At 52.7% G+C, this 25,152-nt stretch overlaps 2 protein-coding genes and 2 long non-coding RNA genes across 10 annotated transcripts in view; 2 read left to right on the top strand and 2 right to left on the bottom strand.

Moving 5' to 3' along the window:
• Positions 1 to 1,542, top strand: part of LOC116944293 (septin-7-like) — a 21,166-nt gene extending 19,624 nt beyond the window's left edge. For both annotated transcript variants that reach the window (XM_032957856.2, XM_032957857.2), the window contains exon 13: positions 312 to 1,542. In XM_032957856.2, the coding sequence (XP_032813747.2) occupies positions 312 to 351 (40 nt within the window). In that variant the 3' untranslated portion in view covers positions 352 to 1,542. The remainder of the gene's footprint in view (positions 1 to 311) is intronic.
• On the bottom strand, positions 1,010 to 7,857 carry LOC142925324 (uncharacterized). Its single transcript, XR_012942286.1, has 2 exons — positions 6,895 to 7,857; positions 1,010 to 3,495 (listed from the first exon to the last, which is right to left on the bottom strand). It is a non-coding gene; the product is annotated as an uncharacterized LOC142925324 (long non-coding RNA).
• LOC116944290 (endonuclease/exonuclease/phosphatase family domain-containing protein 1-like) lies at positions 6,236 to 25,107 on the top strand. 6 transcript variants are annotated; one of them, XM_032957851.2, is made up of 11 exons: positions 6,236 to 6,380; positions 13,198 to 13,432; positions 15,122 to 15,320; positions 15,896 to 16,063; positions 16,352 to 17,175; positions 17,942 to 17,993; positions 20,548 to 20,658; positions 21,476 to 21,616; positions 21,735 to 21,858; positions 22,870 to 23,046; positions 23,328 to 25,107. In XM_032957851.2, exons 3-11 carry the CDS (start codon positions 15,132 to 15,134, stop codon positions 23,480 to 23,482), a joined length of 1,941 nt encoding a protein of 646 aa, XP_032813742.2. In that variant the 5' UTR covers positions 6,236 to 6,380; positions 13,198 to 13,432; positions 15,122 to 15,131; the 3' UTR covers positions 23,483 to 25,107. The 6 variants fall into 6 exon arrangements, with proteins under 6 accessions (XP_032813742.2, XP_032813744.2, XP_032813745.2 ...); XM_032957853.2 differs by having other exon boundaries at positions 13,234 to 13,432; XM_076068198.1 differs by lacking the exon at positions 6,236 to 6,380 and adding an exon at positions 7,855 to 9,755.
• LOC116944291 (uncharacterized) lies at positions 17,500 to 20,569 on the bottom strand. Its single transcript, XR_004403077.1, has 2 exons — positions 20,442 to 20,569; positions 17,500 to 18,104 (listed from the first exon to the last, which is right to left on the bottom strand). It is a non-coding gene; the product is annotated as an uncharacterized LOC116944291 (long non-coding RNA).
• Positions 25,108 to 25,152: the final 45 nt, after the last annotated feature.

The raw sequence follows: 25,152 nt of genomic DNA on the forward strand, positions 1-25,152 counted from the left end.
CGTCGCCCCTGACTGCTAAAACTTAGCAGGACCCTCATGAAAAATAATCTTCAAACTCAGTGAAACTTCTTGGGTAAATAGGTCTGTGATATAATGTAAAAAAGATGTGTGTAGATCTGCACACCAACACTGAACACACCTGAACACATGTACCAAGGCAAAAACAGGAGTAAACCATCACCAGAATATACAAAATACACAGGGACACAACGCATGAACGCAACACAAGCCGCTGTACCCTTGTATACACACCAAGCGTAGTCACGGCCAGTTGTGCTGAAGCAACAATTCTGTCCCTGTCGTCATAACAGGACCATGGAGAAGAACAAGAAAAAGGGAAGGATCTTCTAAAAAAACCTCAATCATGAAAGCAGATCCCACAATGCGTCCCTTGCAACCCAGCCTCGGTGGACCTGACGTGTGCGGTTCAAACCCTTAAGAGTAAGGTGGGGGCAGCAAAGGGCTGGGGCCAGAACTACGCCCTAGGATGTTGCAGTGACTGGCGGAACCCTCACAGTACTCGACTATCCCTACACTGCAGAGTGAACGTGTTATGTAAACCATCCGCAATTATTATTTTTTGTATTATAGGCCTTTTTACAACCAACAAGCCATTTCAGCATAGTTAATTTAGAGTGCTTTTGAAGAGCCAAATGTGATGTATCTCTTACTGCCAAGGTTTCGGTGATGTTTTGTATTCAAGCCACTCATTTTAAATTGTTTTAGTCGACATGCTTGGTCATGCATGGGCGCATTTTTTTGTTATTTCAATAATTTACAGTATTTTGTAAAGTTTTTAACCATGTTTACCATGTTTTATATGCATTTGCATTTCGCTGTAACATATTTGCTTAGTTTCTTCTCTGTAAAACTTTGGCACCTGTACTGTCTGTAGCAAATGCTTTGCGTTGCACCGGGCGGCACGGCACAGCACGAGGCTGCCTGGCTGCCTGGCTGGAGGAGGAGGATTCCGTAATATTCCGTGAGCAGCCTTGTTCTATTTTTGACATTGTTGATGCATGTGGTGTTGGGGATCCGGTAGCCAGCCATAGGGTGATACTAATCATTGTTGTTATTATCATGACCGTCGTCAGTATATTTGTAGTGCGATGGTGGTTTTAAAGCTGTCCTTGCACCAATCCACACACCACATTATCATGTGTGCTAACCTTCAGAGATGAATTACAATATATGCATCACACATTCATTACTTTATGGACATTAAAAACTATGATCCACAGTCGCTAGCGTGAGACCCGCAGGTGTTGGTTTTCCAACTGTGCACAATACAAGTTGCTTTGGACATCGCTGACATTGCCTGCATTGCTTGTATCACAAGTGTGTTGTCTGTTGCCTGCATTGCCCTTGCTAACCCGGTCTGGTTGTAAAATAAAGCAAAGCACAGCCAATTTTACTCACCACATGAAGTACACTCACTGGGGTTAGCTGGGCATTTATAAACTTTTCCCTGTATTCGGTAACTGCAAAGATTGCTGTTTAAATCTACAAAACAATCCCACATTAAAAGCACTGTGTCCACCATTACAGGTGTTGCTTTATTGTAGTGTGTAACTGCATTTGCGCATGAGCATGTGAAGCCCACATGCTCATGGGTGGATGAGATTGGACTGGTCGCACCGGTGGCAAGTGTAGTTGTGAAAGCTCTCTCCACCTTTTACCCACCCAAATGTGGGTTGCTGCTGTACCGGGAGTGCCTGGGTGAAAACAACGTGACGGGCAGGGGCGCCAGGGCAGGTAGAAGGTTCAGAAGAGAGTGCCGACTGCTGCTTGGCTTCTTTGGTCTTCGTGGTCACGTGCAGGTCGTCAAAGGCAAATGGGTTTCAGCCTTCAGACGGCCCTGCCACACCTGGGAGTTGAGTAAAACGTGTCTCCAAACAGAACTCGCGGCTCGTGCTGCCACACGGCGGTAATAAATATCCTTAAGGAATGAACTGTAGGCAACAAACATGTTCCATGTGCATTCTCTATTACCATCACGGCGTGGTATTTTCACCACGTTATGTACTGTGCCGTCCAACATGCCTTGCGATATTTAGCGCGTATGCATTCGTCTTCGTGAAGTAATGTTAAAGATGCTGCACGCTTTTCGTAAAATCAAAGCGACTAATCCTGTGCACACCCCGGGAATTCTTGCGCCACACGGGCAAAGATCGCGAGTCGTGTGCAGAGCTTCAGTGCGTGCAGCTGCACCAAAGGGGGGCTGCTGCTGGCTGCCAGAGCCGATGGCCATGGGCTCGCGCCTGCCCCCACGCACGGCCGCATTGGCGGAGTGGATGCCTCGCCCATCGCTGCACGGTGCCCTCGTTGGTAAAAAGAACATCGAACAATACCCTATGCATATTATAAATGAATGCACTTAAGTGTTCGAAGTATATCCTATTGTCGATTTTTCATCAACAGACATTTAGAATACCACTGTCGGAGTTCAGCTTACATTTGTATACAAGTAAAATTAATATTTTCTCTATGAGTAAGCTTGACGATCTGCTGGTGCTGCTGCGTCTTGTGTCCTGCTTGCTATGTTGTTCACGTGTCCCGGTCAAGAAACTGACTGCATTTTTCTGAAGTCACCTTCGTTGGGATTAGAAGCTGAACACTATTCTAGACTTCTAGTTATGTTTTGTGTTAGGCTTTGTAAAAATGTACTGCTTATTTAACATGACTCCGCTTCAACAGTCTGTGTCCAGTGTTTGGATTCTTATTTGTGCAGAAATGTACTCAACCGAGTCCAGTGCACTTACCGTGGTCAAACTCAAGTCTGTTCCTGGTTGACATGAAGAAGCGTACTGTGCAGTTGTCAATTGATACCGTGGACACGTGCTTGGTGTTTGTACTTGTGCCGGTCTGGTGGAAGCTCCTCGGGCCATTGATGTGACGGTTTTGATGACGCAATGGCCACATGCTTTTCAGCCTCTGAAAAGTCCACTGGTCATGCTGCAGGTACCCACTGGCGTGTGCGCGCAACGATACGGGTGTCTGGCTTTGGCAGAGACTCAACACATTCGGGACCTTGACTGCGGTGTAAAGTGATGTATGGGGTCCAACGCGAGCGGCGCCAAGATGACGCAATCCACCGTGCGAGTGCACTGGCGGTCGACGTGGGAGCCGGCAGATGGTGCTGTGTGCCACTTCGGTCACTGCCTTTGGCTTCACAGCCACAAATAAGCGATGCCCAGCGGCTCTGTAGATTTGATCCCAGGATCTCGGCGGTCCTCACTGAGTGGTCTGAACTCTTGAGTCACCAGGTCCCCACAAGTGTTGAAATTTACTCAACGATGCAGGTAGGTATTCTATATGCTGTACTTTACGAAACATTCCTGAATATTGTATTGTTTTTTTATGTCAGTAGTGTGACTGACATACTGTGGTGGTTGAATGAGAAGTCATGCCAGGAAAATAATTCCCTGGTAACTTGTAATGGTTTTGATGGCGCTAGATCCAGGGTCTTGGACACAATGTAGAGAACGGCTTCTCCTGGAGCGAGAAAGCAGTAAGAGAAATTGCCTCAGGAGGGCAGCAGAACACGCACAACAGCACATGTAAGCAGTCATTGTACCACAATTGGGCAGGCGCTGGGTCGTCGCCACGGAACATGCTGTGTCGTTTCGATAGGAAGATTCCCAATTATGGAGCGGAGCATTGGAAATGTTCCCCATAGCCACGTGTCAAGCTTTTTGTTTCCATGCAAAAAACATTTCCCTTGGCACAAGTCAGTTTTGTAATGCCCGTCCCGTAGGTGACACCACAGCGTGATGTCCTGCGCAAATTACCATTGAGGCATTGGTGCTCATCTCTTGTTTACTGCCCTGAGCCAGTGCTGGAAATCCCTCATTCCTATGGCGGCAGCGATTTTTCCATAGGGCAACCACTGTACTTCTTAAAACGGTACATTGTTTTCGACCCCCACCAGGATTTGAACTCGCAACCTTCCGATTAGCTCGGGCTACCGCTGAGCCACCTGAATGGATCACAATACACAGGTAACCCAAGCGGGAGTTACACTCACGTGCGATGACGTCAACTAAAACCGGTTTACTCAACCAGGTAAAGCTCGTTCCACCAGTGTGGTAAGACGGTGCCCAGTAGTGACGCAGCCTGCCTCGCCTTACGTGGTCGAGAATTACAAGCACCGAATTGCTTCTCAGATCCACTGCAGGGGTTTCCCTGTTTACTGCACCACACCCATGGACATCGAACCCACATCAACAAACCACAAGTTCCATAAAGACAGTTCCTAAACTCTCGCCTACAACCATACACTTGGCACTTAAACGATTAAAATTTTCCCATGAAAACGGATCATCTCCGATGCCGCGCTGCCTCTGCACTGCACGTCGATTGGTAAACGGGAAGAGTAAGCACGGAAACACGGCACAGGGTTATGAGCTTGAGACGTGGAGGAACTTTCAGTTCCACGTTGTGTTTACACATTGTTTTGATGTTTTTGTTTTTACATTTTGGTAAATGCCCATAACATTAATAATACTCGCATAGTCAAGATTCATCTCTGGTTTAGCCTCCGGGCTGCCATTGCATCCATGGGCCCTGCGTAATAGCCAAGTGGCTGTTGACTGCTCAGCAGGGGGGATCGAGTGTGGCACTGATCCCGTTTTCCTGGCAAAAAAATGCTCCCTGTGAGATCAGGGATGGCCTCAGACGTTTGTGTTGAATCTTTGTTCAACAGCAAACCCGCAAGAGCAGAATACAAGGTTCGCAGATCTGCATGACAGAATCAAAATATGTATGTATACTGGAGGAATCCAATGAGCTATAGATCAGGCTTTCGCGACCAATGGCATCCACAATGTAGGGTTTTTTTGGGTTAGATCGTATAAATATATGAGCTGTAAATAAAATTTTAACATGTCTAGAAGGGGCGGGTCAGAAGATACAACAACCAACAATACAAAACACGATTGGAGTGCAAAGTATAGGACAAGTAAACCACTTAAAATATACAAATAAAATTCAACTGTTTTATCTTATTCTTTGGGTCTTTCGGTAAAGTCACGTAGATAGGTTGAAAGAAAATAACAACCTATCTCCGTGACTTTACCGAAAGACCCAAAGGATATTAATTCCTGCAGTCACGAACGCTTTAAGTCAAGATTTTTTTTATATCTTATAAGGTCAAGCCCACTGACCAAAATGGCTTATTTTTCAGAAGCGACTTGGCCCACAAATGATAGCTAAATATTGTGGCTTATCATATGGAAATTAATAGCAAAATAGTCTAAATGCGTGTTCCTAAATGTATAGGGGAAAACCTGAGGACTTGGAAAAAACCCACGCGACCACGGGGAGAGAAACACGCAAACTCCAAATATACAGCAGGCGTGAGGGTGGTCACCGAACCCCTGACCTGCATACCAGGCGAGGTAGATAGCATCTCGCCACCGTGGTGCCCCTTAAATTATGACTTGGGGTCCCTCGACCTCACGTGCATCCATGCAAAGTTTCGCTCACGCCACTGCTCTACCGGAGGTGCCTCCACGAGAGAGAGCCCCGAATGGAGGGTATGTTGGCCTACTCTTCCACACTGGCCGACGTTTTGGAAGAGGGCGACCTGTAAGTAAGGCTTAACTTCTCACTGAAAATGTTCTGCATCTCTGGTAAACTGATGCAGGCGATATGTGACGAGTAGTTCTGTAGCCACAGCCATTAGCGAGCGGTATACTGGATGCGGTGTGCCGGTTGCAGACATTTTCACGGTCACAAACCCGGATAGACCCGCCTTAAATTAATCCTTGCCTGACAGGATTACCGAACATGAAGCAATCATTGTTGCAGCTTTACTGCCACACAGCACCAGCTAAGAAGCCTGTTTGTGTTACGATGGAGAATGCGCAGCCCTGCAATTGCTTGCTCACAGCTACTGCTGGCAGATGGGCCTCCATTTGAGCGTGTTTGGTCTACACTTGCATGCTGACCAGACGTGTTGGAAGCGGTGGGCGTACGAACACTCCCCCTGACGACTGCGGTGACCCTGTTCATACTGCTGGGTGAACATGCAGCAGGGATTTGAGTACCGAATTTTAGAAACTTGGCCCCATCGCTACAACTGCCACGCCGAGAGATGGAATGGAACCGGTTACTTGTGAACTGCAAGTCGAGCGCGCTGACACCCACGGCACCGTGGGGCAGCTCGTCACCGCGGGCTGTGTTTGTGTGACACGGGGGGGTGGGGGGGTTCCTCCAGTGTGGGCAAGCCGGGTACAGTGCACGGCGGTGCTGGGCCGGGAGGAGGCGGCGACTCCGCCTCGCACCCCCCCACGTGGCACGGCCGTGGCAGGGCCGGCCCCGCTCCCCGTGCTGCTGTTGGGGGCGCGCCAGTCACGGGACGCGGCCGAGCGCGAGCGGTGAGTGAGCTGCGCGCTGGTGATGGTGATGATGATGGTGGTGGTGATGATGATGCTGGTGATGGTGGGTCTGTCACGGTGTCGTGGACGGTGGAGGAGGGACATCCCTGCTGCCAGTCGCCCTTTGGTGCCAGTCGGGGTATGGGAGAAGGGAGGGGGCTGGCATGTCGACTCCAATGAGCCTCCGAGTTTGCTTCGCAACGGTGGATGGATCGGGTTTATTGGTGATGGTGTTGGAATGGGCACAATTTAATTGGTGTTCGCTATAAAACGGTATAAAATAGGAATCCTGGTGTCAGGATAAATGTTCATTTCTAAGATTAATCTGCGTGACAGTCAGCACTTGGCACCGAGAGGCCGCCGGTGAAATTCGGCCTCCCGGCGCGGCAGTTGTAGCGATGGGGCAAGTTTGTTACCTACCCCCTCGCCTCTCTCCATCCAAGAGTGATATCAATACGACAAGTCAGTCCATCGGCAGGTCGCGTATGGTGGGGTGAAGTGTGGGTACGCCCACCTGATCCAACACGTCCTGTCGGAGTGGAAGAGGAGAGATTGTAGGACGAGTGGAGACCCTGCTGAGACTGACGAGTGGAGACCCTGCTGAGACTAGGACGAGTGGAGACCCTGCTGAGACTATGACGAGTGGAGACCCTGCTGAGACTATGACGAGTGGAGACCCTGCTGAGACTATGACGAGTGGAGACCCTGCTGAGACTATGACGAGTGGAGACCCTGCTGAGACTATGACGAGTGGAGACCCTGCTGAGACTATGACGAGTGGAGACCCTGCTGAGACTATGACGAGTGGAGACCCTGCTGAGACTTTGACGAGTGGAGACCCTGCTGAGACTGTAGGACGAGTGGAGACCCTGCTGAGACTATGACGAGTGGAGACCCTGCTGAGACTATGACGAGTGGAGACCCTGCTGAGACTAGGGCGAGTGGAGACCCTGCTGAGACTGTAGGACGAGTGGAGACCCTGCTGAGACTATGACGAGTGGAGACCCTGCTGAGACTAGGACGAGTGGAGACCCTGCTGAGACTATGACGAGTGGAGACCCTGCTGAGACTATGACGAGTGGAGACCCTGCTGAGACTATGACGAGTGGAGACCCTGCTGAGACTAGGACGAGTGGAGACCCTGCTGAGACTAGGACGAGTGGAGACCCTGCTGAGACTGTAGGACGAGTGGAGACCCTGCTGAGACTAGGACGAGTAGAGATTCTGCTGCTGGCAGTGGAGGCAGCGAGCTATTGTGGAGCTGCAGCTTTACATTTTAGACCCTTTACAAACAGGAGAGTGCACAAATATTGGTTACAATGTTTGGGATAATCATTGTGATCGTTAGTTACATTTAACGATAACAAAACAACTGAAGACATAAACGTGAATGCCGCAGCATAGAGTCTTATAAATTAAACGTGGAACACCCGTGTGGTGGCGGTGGCATCATAAACAGGAGGCCTTGACCAAGTGGTCTGGGTGGGACCCTGAGATGACCGCGATGTGGGGGGGGGGAGCTATTTCTACGTTCGGTGCCACCTCGTGCTGCCGGGACTTTGTACCCATAGATTCATGTTATCTTGGGTCCCATTAACCCATAGCGGAGCATCGCTTCCGTTTCTGACATCTGTCCCCACTACCACCACCACTTCGTGTTCACCGTTTACGGCAGGGTAATGCCGTGCTAACACTTGTGCCTCACAGGGTTCGATTCCGGACTCTGGCGCCGACTTTTGTGAAATGTGTATGTCTCCCCGTGCTCTAAACAGAGTGAGTGAGTGGAGTGAGTAGATTTTCCCCCTGCCTTGAATGGGTTTCCTCCGAATTCTCTGGTTTCCTCCTGTAACGGAACACATACTCTGTCATTGGTGTTGGTCAAACATCCCAAAGTAGCAGGTCCCTCCGGACAAAGAGTCTTCGGACTCGAGGTGGCTTTCCTGGATAAATAACTGTAAGAAGTGTTATTTTCATCCAGCCACCCCAGATCGTGAACTGATGCTGTCAGACATTGTTGCACTTGAATGATCAGTCCACTTCCACCACGCCAGCATCTCGTCATTCTTGCTGTCACAGTCACAGTGGTAGCCGTGCACACATTCGTCTCTTGAACCGAAACAAAGCGGTTGTGCCCAAACCAGAAGCGTCGTTCCTGTTGTTGTCACCACCGAGGGTGGCTGCCGACATGTGACTCGCTTGCGGGTAACGCAAGCACTCGTGCTATGCTCGGTCATCATTTGTTTTCGGTAGAATTTCCCATTTCTCTCAGCTGTGTGTCCTGTGACTGTTCGAGGTGAATGAACCCTAGTACACGATCCGGAGGTTTCGCGTCGCCGACGTGAAATTCAAGCCGTCGTGTTGGTGATGATCCGCTCGCATCTCTGCATTTTGGCTTCCGTTCACCGCCTTCCTTTGTTGTCGCCATGACTCTTTTGGCCGTGAGTGGCTCGTTCGGTTCAACGTTGCACACTGAAGCCGTGCTGTGGAAGTCTTCCCACTCGTCCGCGGTGTCATCAGCCTTGTCTGGATTCAATTCGAGTTTCACATTCAGGTTGTTCAGCTAACATCCACCGACATCCATTTGTGCTTAAATCCTTCTTTGAAACCGAAGCCTCCTGAGACTGTGACTCGGGTTACGCTCAGGGTGAAGCGTTTATCCCACGCCGTTTGTTTATATGGATCTGGATTGTGGTGACTCGGTGATTCCCATCGGCCACGCGGCCATCTGACCGTCAACATTTACAGCTTTTATTTAATACCAGCACACTTTGAAGAGGTTTCGACATTCAGTGTCTCTTTTCAGCAGTCAGGCTTGCTGAAAGCAATGCTGGCATTCGGAAATGGTGTTTTCTCAGAAGCCGTGCTTACTTTCAATGAATCCAGCTGGTAAATCCCATTCAGTGTGCACGGCGTGACTTGAATTGACTTTGAACTTGTCGGCATGTGGCCTCATCTGTGGCGTTACTCCCTGCTGCGCTTATTTGATTCAATGATTACATTTTCTTAAATAAAGAGGAAAGTTCATGGTTGAAGCACCAATCTATATGCGGATTTGGGATTTTTTTTACGAGTCGCGGTCATTCTTTAAGAGTTGCGGGTTTCTTTGGTTTGGTTCTTTAGGCCCCGCCTTATATGTTATAGACCCCGCCCCATATGTTATAGACCCCACCCCATGTCTATTGCGGCCCCGCCCTCTTTGTTTAGGCCACTCACTTTTCTCCTCAGGTTCCGCCCCTTCCTCCAGCCAAGGGGTTGTGCGGCTCCCTTCCCCGTGAGACTCGGCAGCTCTGGGCGTCAGTGGGGTTCAAGATCGATGAGACCGCGACTGAAAAACTTTGGGACAAACCCAAGGAACAGAGAGGGAACCCCAAGAAGGTCAGGCACAGGAACTGTGATGCGGCAGGCACAGGAACTGTGATGCGGCAGGCACAGGAACTGTGATGCGGCAGGCACAGGAACTGTGATGCGGCAGGCACAGGAACTGTGATGCGGCGGGCACAGGAACTGTGATGCGGCAGGCACAGGAACTGTGATGCGGCAGGCACAGGAACTGTGATGCGGCAGGCACAGGAACTGTGATGCGGTAGACAGGAACTGTGATGCGGCAGGCACAGGAACTGTGATGCGGCAGGCACAGGAACTGTGATGCGGCAGACACAGGAACTGTGATGCGGCAGGCACGGGAACTGTGATGCGGCAGGCACAGGAACTGTGATGCGGCAGGAACAGGAACTGTGATGCGGCAGGAACAGAAACTGATGCGGTAGGCACAGGAACTGTGATGCGGTAGGCACAGGAACTGTGATGCGGCAGGCACAGGAACTGTGATGCGGCGGGCACAGGAACTGTGATGCGGCGGGCACAAAAACTGTGCGGCTGGCACAAAAACTGTGCGGCAGGCACAGGAACTGTGATGCGGTAGACATAGAAACTGTGATGCGGCAGGTACAGGAACTGTGATGCGGCAGACACAGGAACTGTGATGCGGCAGACACAGGAACTGTGATGCGGTAGGCACAGGAACTGTGATGCGGTAGGCACAGGAACTGTGATGCGGCAGGCACAGGAACTGTGATGCGGCAGGCACAGGAACTGTGATGCGGCAGGCACAGGAACTGTGATGCGGCAGGCACAGGAACTGTGATGCGGCAGGCAAGGGCGAGTCCACTTTTGGTTAGAAGGTGGGAGGAGGGGTAACTGAATGTGTTTCTGTAGCATCACCGCTTAGTAAAGACCCCTCAAGTAAATGAACAATAGCGATAATCGCCTTGAATATTTGTTATTGAGTTCCCGCTGTTCTCATTGAAAGGCTGTGAGTAGAGACATCTTCCTGAACCTACCCTTACATGAGACTTGAACCATCGGCAGCAGCTATCGGTGAGACACTGCAGTAGATAAGGGCCGGGTGAATTGTTTTCAGGTAAACAGCAATAAACATGGTCATTGCACGGCCGTAAACACACAACGTTGAGAAACCGTGAGTGTCACGGGTAACGATGCGCGAGACATAACGGGGTAGTGGTGACCGTCTTCGAACAGAGATATTGTACAAGGTATTGAACTCGCCTTCGTGTTCGAGGAGCCTCAGCGTGCCTCCACCTTTGGCTACCACACACGCGGTTGGTGTCACGTGGAACGACCTTCCAGGGACGCTCAAACGTGCCGCCAGTCTCAACCTCTATCGATCTCTAAATAAATCTCACTCGCACGACGTCTGCAACTCTCACAGCGAGGGTGCACTTCGGGTGAACCGGTGTCACGATCAATGCAATTATGTGCATATTGATTTTGCGTGTGACTGGCTGCAATGTTCATTGTAAAAATGCAACCTGTATAGGATATCTCAGAAGGCCCTGGTACTTGCTTCACGCATTGTGAACTCCTTGACCTATGGATGGTGGCCAAAAGGCACCGATGAGGAGTTTGCGGTCGCTGGCACCTGTCTGGTTGTGCGCACAGAGCCGCCGGCGGCAGAGATAAACGGTCCGGGGTCCTCTCTGTTGCACAGAGCTCTGCTGCACGGCACGAGTCCCGGTGCCATCGTTCACATCGCACTGCGCCTACATCGCCGAACAACTTTACGTGCGGAACGCCGCAGTTGTCATCGCTGCGCTGACTGCTTACGGTCGTGCGTGCAGCTTGGGCTGCAGAGTGCATCAGTGCTGACCCCATTTGGGCTATAAACAGTACAGTCAAAAATAAACACCACAGTTCAACATGCGGCGAATGCAGCGTTTGCAACAAAGTGATTTCCTGCTCAAATGAACATTGGTACGGTGCTAATTACTGTCCCAAGCCAGTGGTAGAAAATTCACGTTCCTATGACGGGTGCAAGTCTATCCATAGGACAACCACTTGACTTGCCTACAAAGTGGTACTCATTCAATTGACTGCAGAAGCAACGACGAACCGAGTGAAACCCCAACCGGGATTAGAACTCTCAACCTTCTGCTGAGCCCCACCATTGTCAGTTCACGTAAACGCACAGCGCTGCATACACAAGTGATGGAGAGAGGAGATTTGGGTTCTTCTGGAGTGATGAAGGGGGGGGGGGGGGTTCCGCTGGCAGCGCAGTAAGCGGCCCAGTGGAACCGTGGAGCAAGTGGGCCACGTGCGTCGCATTGCTCCCAATCTGCACGCATCTCCCCGCGGAGCGCGCCCTCTCACCGTTTCACCATGGTGCTAGCCCACGTAATTTTCCATCACCGCGTTCCACCGCCTCGTGCGTGCCTCACTCGCATTCCAGCTCCAATCCAGATGAGTCGGTGCGGCCGCCGTAGGCGTGTAAAGGAGTGCGTCGCACACTGGCCGAATCTTGAGGAAGATGTTTATTCCACGCACCGCACGTAGGGAGCTTCAATGCCCTCAGCCTCAGCCCCTGATGCCCAGAGAGTTCCCTCGGCCATTCAACCGATTCTAAAGATCCCACCCTTTCTCTCTCACATCTGTTGGCCAATGACAGGACAGCTCGCCGATCAGGCCATCGTTCCTGGTTCACCGCTTGGCTCCACTAATCAGATTAAATCTGGCTCATTGCTGAGCCAATGGGAGGGCTCCCCGCGCCGTTTGAACAGCGACTTGATTAAATTCTGAGAGGATCACCCTCCGATATCGTCTCCATGTGTAAGAGGCTGGGCGCGAGGGCCTTTGCTTCTGACTAGCGTTGCTTAATCAGTAACCACATTTAAAAACTGGTCAAAACCGTGAATAAGTAGACCAAATACCCTCTAAAGCTCCCTTTATTCGAGGTCCTTCCACGATCAATAGCGTGAACAAGCGAGTAGCTGCAAAGTGGATTATAACTGAGGAATTAGGGCATTTATACTGCTGTGCTGTTTGTATATTCACACGATAACAGAGCGACCGGACCCTGTCCTGGGGGGCCATGGTCACGGTGGTCAGGGGAAGCCGCCATGTGTGTGAGAGAGCAGTGAAGACTAGGAGGGAGCATGTGGGAGGTGTGGAGTCACACGTGTAGTCTAATAATAATTGCATTCTTATTGCGCTTCATACCAGAATGACATGTCTCAGAAGCGCTGGTTTTGTTTTAGTCAAGGGGACCCCTGATGGTTGCTTGCCCTATGAGGCAACAATGGGACTCACTGCTGGCCTGCAAGTGGGCATTAGACGACCAGTGGGGGGGGGGGGGGGGTGATGATTGCTGCCATGTGTCATCCCAATTGAGCAATGAATACTGCTTGGGTAGTTGGATAAAGCTGCCTGCTGCATTTCTCAAAACGCCGTCTCGACTGCTCCCACGTGGAAAAATAAAAAAAAACACCAATCGGTGCTCATTAACGTGACATTCCGTGCACAGAATGTGAAGAATCCCACCCGGGTGCGATCCCCACAGTCACCTCGACGTGGCTGAGAAGCTTCACTGCTGATCGGATTCAGCGGCAGTGTCAACACGGAGGGAGAGAGCACGAGCAGGCAGGTGCGACAGCTGCTGCCCCTGAGATCTGGGTCTCGTTGTGTCCCTGCGGCCGGGACGTGGACGTGGCGCCAGGAGGGTCGCGGGGTCAAGGAGCCTCCTCTTTAGTGGTGACAAGGTACGCATTCCCGACATGGTCGCTAATCCACTCGGAGATGGAAAGTCGCGTTGCCTCGCACCGTGTAAACATGCGTGGCCGCAAACACACGTGGCCGGCCACGCTGGCGATGCCTCGACACGGGGAGCAGAATGCGGACGGTTATGGAACACACCGGGGCACATTAAGTGCAGTAACCTTCAAGCAAGTCTGACTGCTCACGAGACACTGAATTCCAAAACTGGCCCACAGATTTGCTGGTAGTTGGTGGTTGTGGTGGTCTACTCTCGGTCAACTCCGCCTCAAATGAGTACCTGATGCAATGTCTAAATTTCGCCACTTACGGAGACGATAGCGACCCGGCGTGCTGCTAGCCGCCCACTACTTCGTGTGCTGTGCCGGGCTTTATAGGTGCTCGCTAACAGCACTTGTCTCAACAGTCTGTTAAAGCTATATGGGGGATCTTTGTCTTGGTAGTTTTGACAGTTGCTGAGGTACTGATGGTGGTGGGAATAGTGGTGGTGGGTCATGTGACCATGTGGTAGACTTGATGGTGAAGGGAGTAGACTGATGGTGAGCGTGTGGTAGAGTTGATGGTGAGGGTAGAAGACTGATGGTGAGCGTGTGGTAGAGGTGGTAGTGGTAAGGTTATTAGATTGGTGGTGGTGGTGGTGGTGATGAGTTCCATGTCCTCCACCGTGAGCCCCACGTAGCATTCACACTGCAGCTGATATTTGTGGCTCGTGAACAGATTTCACTTTTAAACAAGTCGGGTGTTTTAATATTTTTTTTAGAAGGAACAAAAATATATTTTCTATTAACTTCACAGCGTCTTGGGTCATCTGAGCTTGTGCATAGCTAATTGGAATGTTATTTCGGCGATGGTGAGTTTATACTACAGAGGCTTTAAATACTTGTTCAATTAAACTACCGTCTTTACAGCAGTCATTTCCGTTGCGTTGAATGTTTTAAGTAACGTGTTTTAGCCATACAGGTTCCATTCAGTACTCATCCGTGCTGTATCGGTGCGGTGTGACCACAGAGCACAGCAGTGATGCTGATGAAACACGGAGCGGAGGGGGTTCAGAAGAAATACTAATCGAGCGGCGGGCAAGATTGCTGAAGTGTGCATTGAACGCGACGTATCCCAGACAGTGGGCCCTCGGTTACATACCACTGAAGACCGTCACAAAGCCCTGGTCTCTCCTATCATGGACCCCCGGTTCCCCTGTAACAGGGCCCTACCCACACTCTCCACCACGACCGCTGTTATGTGTGTGCATTTCCAGAACGTGCATTTGACTGATGCGCGTGGACGACCGGGTTTTCTATGTTCAACTTCGAGAGGTTTCTCAGACGGAGCTTAGGGCCGGAGGTTGCATCAGACGGGCCGTGTGCCGCCGGAGTTGGCCGTGGTATTTTTATCGGAGCCGCATGGCCAAGGCTCAGATTACCCCCCCCCGACCGAGTTCCCAGAACCCGGGAGCGGCGGCCCCTCCCGTCGAGCGGCAGCGGCGCGGACGCGGCCCACCGCTCGGAGGAACACCGCCCCCTGGGGAGACGTGGGCGGCACTCCACTCGGTCCGTTTGACTCGTCCCGTTTTGTGGGAATTCTGGACCCCACGTGGTGCGGAGCGCGGTGCCGCGATGCGGGCATCCGGTGGCATGAGAGCCGTTGAGGAGCGCGTGCGTGGTTTGTCGCCGGTGCAGACGAGCGACGATGGGAGGAGGCCTCGCCTGCCACCGTCCGCTGCCATCGCTGGACCTCCGGGAGCCGCGCCACCGAGGAGCCGAGCGCAAGCTCAGCGCCGTCTGCAACTTCCACGACGCTCCGCCGGGTGCCCCCTCGCTCAGCGAACGAGTCAATGTGAACCTGGCTTCCGAGGAGGAGCTCATGACCCTCCCAGGGGTGAGGCGGCTCCTGCACAAACCACGCGTTCCCTCCTTCATTGTTTATATTCAATGACCCAGCAACTCTAAACGCCTTACATTGCATCTCATCTCAAACTTTCGAAGGCCACCCCCAGTGGCAGCTGTTCCTGTGCAGCATGTCACTCAGCACTGGCCTGCAAGAGGGCTTCAGTCTGCCACTATGGGGCGATGATTACTGCTGTGTACAATACCAATGGAGTAATTTGCAGGTAATTTTTGAGTTGGGATGCAATTGCCTACCCGTTTGACGTCGGGGGATCTTTAACGTCCACTCCGGAGCAGACAACGCATAATAATTATGGTTAATGCCACCGCAGTATTAACCAGGATGCTTTGCCAGATTCCAACCCTGAACCTCTGCAACAAGCGGCGAGTGCGCCACTGCCGGACCGCGTCACGGCCGCACTCTTGCGAGCTCGCCTAGTGAAACAAACCAAATTAACTCGGCGCAACCACACGCCCATCCGTGCTGTGTGACTGTTCGGCAAAGCGTGGAGTCGTTGAGCGCTGTGCTCTGTGTGCCGCCGCCACTGCTGCCGGTGCCATACCCAGGTGACCCGGGCGGTGGCGCACAGCCTGGTGGAGTACCGCAGGGAGATCGCCGGCTTCCGCAAGGTCGAGGATGTGGCGCTCGTGCCAGGGGTGGGCGCTGCCAAGCTGGAGGCCATGCGCATGGAGATCTGCGTGGGCAGCCCTGGCGCATTATCCATCGCACGTCTGGTGCGCGCCCGCACCGCACTCCGTGTTCGTGTGCATGGGTGCGTGTGTGTGCTTGTGTGTGTGTGTGTGCATGTGGATTTCAATGTAAGGGGACACGTGGTGCTGTCCGATCACCCCATCATGCACGGTGCCGCCCTTAATAGATGCTCGCGAATAGCACTTGCCCCAACAGTATGTTCAGGCTTTACGGGGAATCTTTGTGCGGAATGTTTTAACAAGTGGCATTGCTGCACGGTTCCAAAACCGGGCGACGTCTGCAATGTCTTACGAAGCTCCGACTCCTTCCAGGTCAGCCGAGACTCCCGACCGGATCTCCTGGCGACCACGCGCATCAACATCAACTCGGCGACGCCGGCGCAGCTTGCGAGCGTCCGCGGTGTGAGCGAGAAGCTGGCAGAGCGCGTCGCGCACCACCGGGCCGAGCACGGCCCCTTCCGCACCGTCGACGACCTGGTGCGCGTGCGGGGCATCAGCGCGTCGCTCATCGAGCGGGTCCGCGCGCAGGTCTACGCCGGCCTTTCCTCCCGCCCGCCCTCCTTCTGTGCCGGCGCCGGCGTCGGCTTTACGCGCAAAGGGGGCGGCAGCTGCGGCAGCGGCCTGGGCGGGAGCGGGCCGATCCCCAGCCCGACGTCGCGCAGCCTACGCAGCCTCGCCGGCGCGGAGCGCCCGGTGTCACTGAGCTGCCAGCCCAACTGGAGCGAGGGGATGCTCCCGGCGGCCTCGGTACGCGCGGGCGAGCACGCCGGCCCAGGACGCGAGCGGCGGCGGCGGCGGCGGCGGCGACAGGGGAGCTGGGCGGGGAACGGGCCTGCGGAGCTCGCGGGCAGCTCGGCGCCGCCCTCCCCTGGCGAGGAGAGCGAGGAGGGAAGCACTGACGACCGATGCCCCGTGGCGGAGTCGGGCTCCTCGTGCGATGCGGGCTCGCGGGGCGCAGCGTCCGGCGGCCCCACGTCGTCCTCACCTCTCCGTCCGGCCGTGCGTCCGTTCTCCGGCCTGCACCGCGGCCGGCCCGTGGTGCGGCTAGGCAGCTGGAACCTGCAGCGGTGCTCTCGGGAGAAGTCCTCTAACCCTGGCGTGCGCGAGGTCGTGTGCATGACGCTGTTGGAGAGCGGGTGAGCTCGTGCGGCGCCATCCACCGTGTCTGCGTGCGTGCGTGCGTGCCGCGACTCAAAGTGTCGCTCGGAACGATGAGCAGATATCACACCAGCACCGCTCACAGCCGTATCGCAAAAAGCGGTCATGAGTACAGCGGTGGAGATGAGCCGGTATGTGACGGTATGCCGTGCCGGCACTTCTCAGAACACCAGACGAGTGGACCGGCACTTCTCAGAACGATTCCTATATCCGGACTGTGATGTTTCCACAGCAGGGAAATGGCAGTGTGTGTGAATGTGAGCGAGTGTATGTGTGTGTACATACGCTGCAGAGTCAAGAGGTTTCATTCTGGAACTTCTACTTTTTTATTTTTATCCCTGGTCATGGGTAAACGGGAGTAGAAATGATTAGATATCTGTCCCGAATTCCAGTGCTTTACATATTTACAGTCACTTTGATAGCGGATCGTTATGTAAACATGTTTTGTGCAGACCCCAGCGCATTATCTGCTGCACTGTGGCCCTGGAAAAATTCCGCAGAGCTAGAAAATGATTCTGCCAAAGCGGCAGCACCAGATTTTTATCTGGTGGGTTACAAAAGTATCTCTGATGCTCCAAAGCTGCTCAGATGTGAGTAACAGTGAGCGCAAAGATTACAATCGTCAGCTTCGTGAGTGAAGAATTTAAGATAACTAGGCCGACACTGCGCCTGCATGTTGCATAGCTGAACGGTGGCGTGGTGACACTGACCCTGGGTCCTGGCTGCCACCGCTGTACCCTGCAGAGTGTCGTTGCTGGCCGTGCAGGAGCTGATGGACACGGAGGCGCTGAAAAAGGTGGGGCCGTCGCTCCGTACTCGCCGTCGGGAACATGCACAGTCCGGGTCTGGAGCTGCGGTGGCTCACAACGAAGGACCGCATCGCTGCCCCAGTTCCTTCTCTGGATAACTGAATTTAAAAAGACGAAATGCGTTGGCAAAGTGGCGGTCAATATTGCGTTTTTCTAAGTTACTGGTGACCGCATGAATAAAAGTAAAATAACATTAAAACATATTCTTAGTTTTTTCGGTAAAGTCACGTTGAAGAGAAACAACAAAATAATAAAATATATATAAAACAATAAAAAAATTCTCACGACGTTTCGACCATAACTCAAACGGTCGTCTTCAGGTGTGTTGGTTCGCATAAATTTATTTTTAAACGGCGCATTTATTTATTTATAAAAAACGTTAGCGCCACGCGCAACGATTTGGCAGTTTACCCAGGACTAGTCCATCTATATTCTGAAAAGAGGAGGGGGGAGACGAAATTTTTTATAATGTATGCTGTCTGAAAGCCACTGTAAGCGTGAACAATCAATTAAGACCTGAAATGGTTTATCAAATCTTTCCAATGCTTGCTAAGATAGAATCCATCTTCTTGGTTGAAATTGTCTCTGTGCTTGTATATGTGGATAGCCTCATGAACGAATCTCTCATGGAAGCCAGATGGCTTACAAAGAACCTCTGTCTTGGAAAAGTCAATGGCATGTGAGCCTACTGAATTAGAACAATGATCTGCCACGGCCGAGGTGTTGGTCCTACCGTGTTTAAGGTCTGCTTTGTGTTCACGAATGCGGTCCGAGACATGTCGTTTGGTTTCTCCAATGTAACTACTACCACAGAGGCAACTTAGTTTGTAGACACCAGGGTATTGTATGTCCGGAATCACATCTTTTACAGACGGAACCAGATCACGGATTTTATGTAATGTGTTGAAACATAAAATCCGTGATCTGGTTCCGTCTGTAAAAGATGTGATTCCGGACATACAATACCCTGGTGTCTACAAACTAAGTTGCCTCTGTGGTAGTAGTTACATTGGAGAAACCAAACGCCATGTCTCGGACCGCATTCGTGAACACAAAGCAGACCTTAAACACGGTAGGACCAACACCTCGGCCGTGGCAGATCATTGTTCTAATTCAGTAGGCTCACATGCCATTGACTTTTCCAAGACAGAGGTTCTTTGTAAGCCATCTGGCTTCCATGAGAGATTCGTTCATGAGGCTATCCACATATACAAGCACAGAGACAATTTCAACCGAGAAGATGGATTCTATCTTAGCAATCATTGGAAAGATTTGATAAACCATTTCAGGTCTTAATTGATTGTTCACGCTTACAGTGGCTTTCAGACAGCATACATTATAAAAAATTTCGTCTCCCCCCTCCTCTTTTCAGAATATAGATGGACTAGTCCTGGGTAAACTGCCAAATCATTGTGCGTGGCGCTAACGTTTTTTTAAATAAATAAATAAATGCGCCGTTTAAAAATGAATTTATGCGAACCAACACACCTGAAGACGACCGTTTGAGTTATGGTCGAAACGTCGTGAGAATTTTTTATTGTTTTATATATATTTTATTATTTTGTTGTTTCTCTTCAACGTGACTTTACCGAATAAACTAAGAATATGAATTACTGCAGTCACGAAAGCTTTAAATCAAAACATTAAAACAGTTACCGATTTGCCGCACTTATGAAAATGTCTCGCAATAAACGTAACGGTTTTCCCTCTGGAGTTGAGGCCTTTCCTGCCAGGAGTGGCACAGGGAGGCAGTTGACTTGTGAGCAGGTCGGGGAGTGCTAAAGAACCAGATTCAGCTGTCAGGATTGAAGTTTATTCTGGGGCCAGGGTTGTTATCTTTTAACTGAGAAATGCAAATGAACCACGCCGTGATTAAGGCTGCCGTGCGGTTTGTTTCTTTGTGTGATACAATCGGTGCGTTCATGATTAATTTTCCAATGGAAAATGATTCCTGGTTCCTGACTTTTGCAACCGGTCAGATATTATGAAGATGGTTCCTGGTTACTGGTTACCGTTTCACAGTTGTAATCAATAACTCATTTCACTGAACTGCATCTCCTGTCTACAGATCTATAAATGCTGTGCACTAAGCCACCTTTTCATTTTAAACTTGCTGCAGCCCTGGCTCAACAACCACAACATTTACGATCACAGGGAACTCCGGAGTGATGCCCGAAATTGAGCGTTCAATATTCGGACCTGGAGGGGCTCCGTGGCAGAGCGAGTGGGGCGCAACCGGACGCTAGCGAGTTCACATCCTGGTCGGGGGTTCACTTGGATCATCATCCCTCTGGGTCGATACAATACACACCGCCTTGTGGAGACTTCAACAGTGGTTGTCCAATGGATGGACTCTCCCCCGCCATAATCACGGGGAATTTTCCATCACTGACTCGGGGTTCTAAATGGGAGCCGATCACTGCCTGAATGCTCACCTGAGCCGGAAGCTGCATTCGTTTCGATGCTCCACGTGGCGGCTTCACACGACGGAGGAGCCTGGTGGTGTCTCAGCGCTCATGGCCACATACGTCTGTGTCGCAGCTCTGCCTGGAGCTGAACGAGCCGACGGTGCCGCTCGTGCAGAGCTGGGCGGGGCAGCACGGGGACTGGGAGTGCGTGACCTCCGCAGAGCGGCAGCCGGACGGCGGCAGAGTGAGCGGCTTCCAACACTCACATACGCACCCACACAAAAACCCCCCGTATAGCCTTTAACAGACTGTTCGGGCAAGTACTGTTAGCATGCCCCTACGAAGGCCGGTACAGCATAGAAAGGGGGGTTGGCACTAGTCGTGTGCAAACACTAACCGCGATACTGCCACTCTCCAACAACAACAACCGCCATTCGTCACTAAGTGGCGGTGACATCACCACGACGCTTGTGCCAGGCTCTGTGCACGTTGAGGTCGCGTGAAGTGTCGAACGCCCACTGGCAGGAGGTCACGGGGCAGACCCAGGTGCCACGGGTCGATTGACCGAAATGACTGGCTGATACACCACCTGTACCCTCTACAGTGCCACTATCCACACACATGCACACGCGCACACACACGAACGTGGCCACACTTGGATCCACACAGTCGCTTGCACGATGCTGTAAAAGGCAACGTGCTGCCTCCCAACACGCGCCCCGTGCCAGCTTCGTTTAGCCAGGCAACGGCGCCTGGATTGATAGCAGCAGCGGCAGCTTATATCTGTGGAGCGGTTGTCATTTAGGTGGTGTGTGAACCGGCACTACGAGAGTTGTGCGTGGTGTATGGTTGTGCTTTGTGTAGCCAATGTTCACGTCTTGGTTGTTGTGTCTGGCAGTAACTGTGGAGACCGATCGTAAGGAACTTCATGAGGTCTTGATCCAGAAGGTTTACACGTAAATGTAATGTTGTGTAAGCAGGCGACGTGAGAGGAAGGGATGTCGTACGAGTGGAGGAGGCGGAGGAGTCGTGTTAACGACGCCGTGGTTCTGGGCGCACAGGAGATCCTGGGCTTCCTGTGGAACCGGGCGGCTGGCGTGGAGCTGCTGCCCCTTCCTGCACCCCCCGACTGCGCCGGCATGATCCCCAGCAACGGCACCGGCGCCAGCTGTCGCGTGCCACTGCTCGTCCGACAATTCAAGGTGCGGCCACCCGTAGCGCCCACGGCCTCCATCGCCGCCGCCTGAGACGGCACGCGCGACCGTAGAGACGACATTTCCCAGATCCGGGCCATGTGACCGCGCGCGTCTCCCTGTGCAGGTCGGGGCCTTTGCGTTCACGGCGGTGAACGTTCATGTGCGGCCCGCGGCGGACGAAGGCACCGCAGTGCAGCTGCCCCCCCTCGGCCCTGCCCTGCTGTCCCCGGAGATCGACGGCGTCAAAGGTGCCCGGCAGCATTTATGGGCGGAGCGCAGGTCGAAGCGCCGTCACGCGTGCTGTTTTTATAAAACGCACTTTCTGAGCGTAAGCCCTAAACGGAACTCTCAAAGTCGCAATACGCAAGGGTGTAAGACGATTCTTGAATAGAGCAAAGTTATTGTTGTAGGAGCTTGGGGGAAAAGAGACGATGGGAAGAGGGAATTCCAGAGTGGAGCAGTGTGAGGGAAGAAGCAGAAAAATAAGTGAGGTGACCTGCAGTGTGGTGAGTGAGTGGGCGAGTGGGTGGGGGGAAAAATGAGTGAGTGATTGGGTGAGTGGGTGATTGGATGAGTGAAGGGGATATGAGTGGGCGAGTGGGTGAGTGAGAGAGTGTGTGATTTGGACCTGCAGTGCAGTGGTTGTATGTATGTATGTTGAACTTCTTTTGCACCATACGTAGCCAACCATGCTAATCGGCGGTGCGAACAGTGTGAATGAGATGAGACAGTGTGGTAGACCAAGTCCTCAACATGGGTGGAGGAATCATTGGGTGAAGTTCAGTGAACAGTAACAATGCTAGTAGCGACAGAAGAGGGACAAGCAGGCAACTGACTGCCGGTGAGCGATTGAGTGGAGTGAATCAGTGAGTGCTGGATCACCAATGACCCCGACTGTCTCTGCACTCTGAACCCTGTTAGGTGCAGTGAGGCAGGAACTGGGCACTGCACCCCGGATTTGACAGCAGGAGAAGTCCAACCTCGGCCGGTATTATGCTGTGTGTAGCAGCAGGGATAATAATTGTTCAGAGTCAAAGACGAAGGCTTTGGTGCAGAAAAGCAAACCAGGCTTTCTCAATGCCTCTTTATCGAGAGGAGTTACGCAGCCATTCCATGATGGCTCACGAGAGGTTGTTGTGCCGAGCAGATAAGTGGAGTTACTGTGGGGATAAGAAGACCGCCGGTAGACGTGACGGGAGGAACCGTGGAGTTGCCAGCCACGTGTACTCCGACCACCGAACCGGTTTTGCGCGTCGCAGGCGGATGGCCCGTGCTGGTGCTCGGGGGATTGGGCGCGCAAGCCGCCTCGGCGCTCGGGGGGCTGCCGAGCGTGCTGCCCCCGGAGGCATTCACCGACATCGGCAAGGAGAAGCCCGGAGGCAGCCGCGCCGCGGACGGCGTGTGGGTCAGTTCGTCTGTCAAGGAGCGGCACACAGGTGGAGAGAGAGCGCGCACGCCATCCTGACGACTCGTGACCACGACTCGATCGCGGTGTTTGATTGGCTGCCACAGCAGAAGCTCGGTTTTTTTTTATGTGCCATCACCTCTAGCACTCAACAATTATCCCTGGTGCTACACGCAGCACAACACCGGCCGAGGTTGGACTCCTACTGCTTTCAAATCTAGGGTGCGGTGCTCAGTTCCCACCTCGATGCACCCGGCAGAGTTCGGAGCGCCCCGCAGAGTGAGAGAGCACGCGCGACGCTGTTCCCCGCAGGAGGGAGCGCGGTGGTGCGTGCGGGGCTGAGCAGCGCGTGGATCCCCGACGGCTGGGCCTGGGGGGGCTTTGTCTCCGACCACTGCCCTGTCTGGGCCGAGTTCTTCACCGACTTTCCCCGCGGCAAGGCGGAGGACGTCAGGAGCAGCGCCTGAGCGTCCTAGCAGCGCGCGGAGATTCCACGCGGTGCCCTCTGCCGCCCCTCGTCCCCTCGTCTCGCCGACACCTGGCACTCGGAGATTACGGGGAGCGTGCGGCACGTTAATAATAATGACTGAACACTGCCTTGCGGCGCGAGCTGCTCGTTTCTGCAGCGCCTGCATCAGAGGCCCCAGCTTCCCACCACTCGGCCGTCGTCCCTCTGCTGCAGAGCCAGTAACCATCATGGTGCCTTTTCAATGTAACTTTAGATTCCTGTTGATTTGACTCATGGGCCTGAGACAAGGCTCTCCTGAGCTGTGAGTGTTTCCATTGCTGCTGCTGCTGCTTGTGACTGACATTTACTTTACAACCGCACGTGGCCCCATAGGACCATCTCCAGCCCATGGGGTGACCAGGGTGGCCGTGGGGTGACGAGGCTCAATGTATGGTGACCGAGGTGAATGTTGGATGTATGCAGGGTGTCTGGGTGGATATTGGGTGTAGAGTCACCAAGGTGGCAAGTGACTGGGGTGAATGTGGTGACTGGGATGGATGTGGGGTGGATGTGGTGACTGGGGTGGCTGTGTGGTGACTGGAGTGACTGGGATGAATGTGTGGTGACTGGGGTGACTGGGTTGGCTGTGTGGTGACTGGGGTGAATGTGGTGACTGGGGTGGCTGTCTGGTGACTGGGGTGGCTGTGTGGTGACTGGGGTGGCTGTGTGGTGACTGGGGTGGCTGTGTGGTGACTGGGGTGAATGTGGTGACTGGGGTGAATGTGGTGACTGGGGTGGATGTGGGGTGACGTGTGGTGACTGGGGTGACTGGGGTGAATGTGGTGAATGTGGTGAATGTGGTGACTGGGGTGAATGTGGTGACTGGGGTGGTGACTGGGGTGACTGGGGTGACTGGGGTGGCTATGTGGTGACTGGGGTGAATGTGGTAAATGGGGTGACTGGGGTGAATGTGGTGACTGGGGGGAATGTGGGATGACGGGTGGCTGTGTGGTGACTGGGGTGGCTGTGTGGTGAATGTGGTGACTGGGGTGAATGTGGGGTGACGGGTGGCTGTGTGGTGACTGGGGTGACTTTGTGGTGACCGGGGTGGCTGTGTGGTGAATGTGGTGACTGGGGTGAATGGTGACTGGGGTGACTGTGTGGTGACGGGTGAATGTGGGGTGACGGGTGACTGTGTGGTGACTGGGGTGACTGTGGGGTGAATGTGGTGACTGGGTTGACTGTGCTCAGGATTCCGGTAGAGAGGATGAAGCCAGCGATCCTGTCAAGTGAAATATAGATTGTGTCGCGAAATTTTAATGTCATCGCCTTCATGGTGTGAACGACAAATTCTTAGAAAAGCAGTGTAGATGACAATTATTTATGTGTGTACATTCATATGAAGGATGCACTTACACTTGATTTGAGATTGTGCAAGATAAAAAAAGCATTTGATATACTGTGTATAGAAGCTAAATGCCATGATATGCAGTATGCACGCTGTTGAAGCAGGCACGCTGATGACGTTTGGAAATCCGAAGCAAACTGACGTCACGCCGTGGCTCGTTCTCTGCGCTGCGGGTGCGGCGTGTGCAGCAGCTCGAGTCGTCGATTAAACATTTTGAGCGCTCGCGCGCCGCTGTGCCACCGACTTTGTGTGCATTTCGCTCCGAGCCGTGCGGCGACGAC

Source organism: Petromyzon marinus, chromosome 20 (assembly GCF_048934315.1).
Source record: "Petromyzon marinus isolate PM22_M1 ecotype Great Lakes invasive population chromosome 20, UKy_Petmar_22M1.pri1.0, whole genome shotgun sequence".
NCBI classification, from domain to species: domain Eukaryota; kingdom Metazoa; phylum Chordata; class Hyperoartia; order Petromyzontiformes; family Petromyzontidae; genus Petromyzon; species Petromyzon marinus.

Excerpts from the sequence above, each read along its gene's own strand:
- LOC116944290 (XM_032957851.2), top strand. The coding sequence starts at position 15,132 with ATGGGAGGAGGCCTCGCCTGCCACCGTCCGCTGCCATCGCTGGACCTC. Across the intron at positions 17,176-17,941 it reads ATGACGCTGTTGGAGAGCGG|AGTGTCGTTGCTGGCCGTGC; the intron begins GTGAGCTCGTGC and ends TGTACCCTGCAG. Across the intron at positions 20,659-21,475 it reads GGCAGCCGGACGGCGGCAGA|GAGATCCTGGGCTTCCTGTG; the intron begins GTGAGCGGCTTC and ends CTGGGCGCACAG.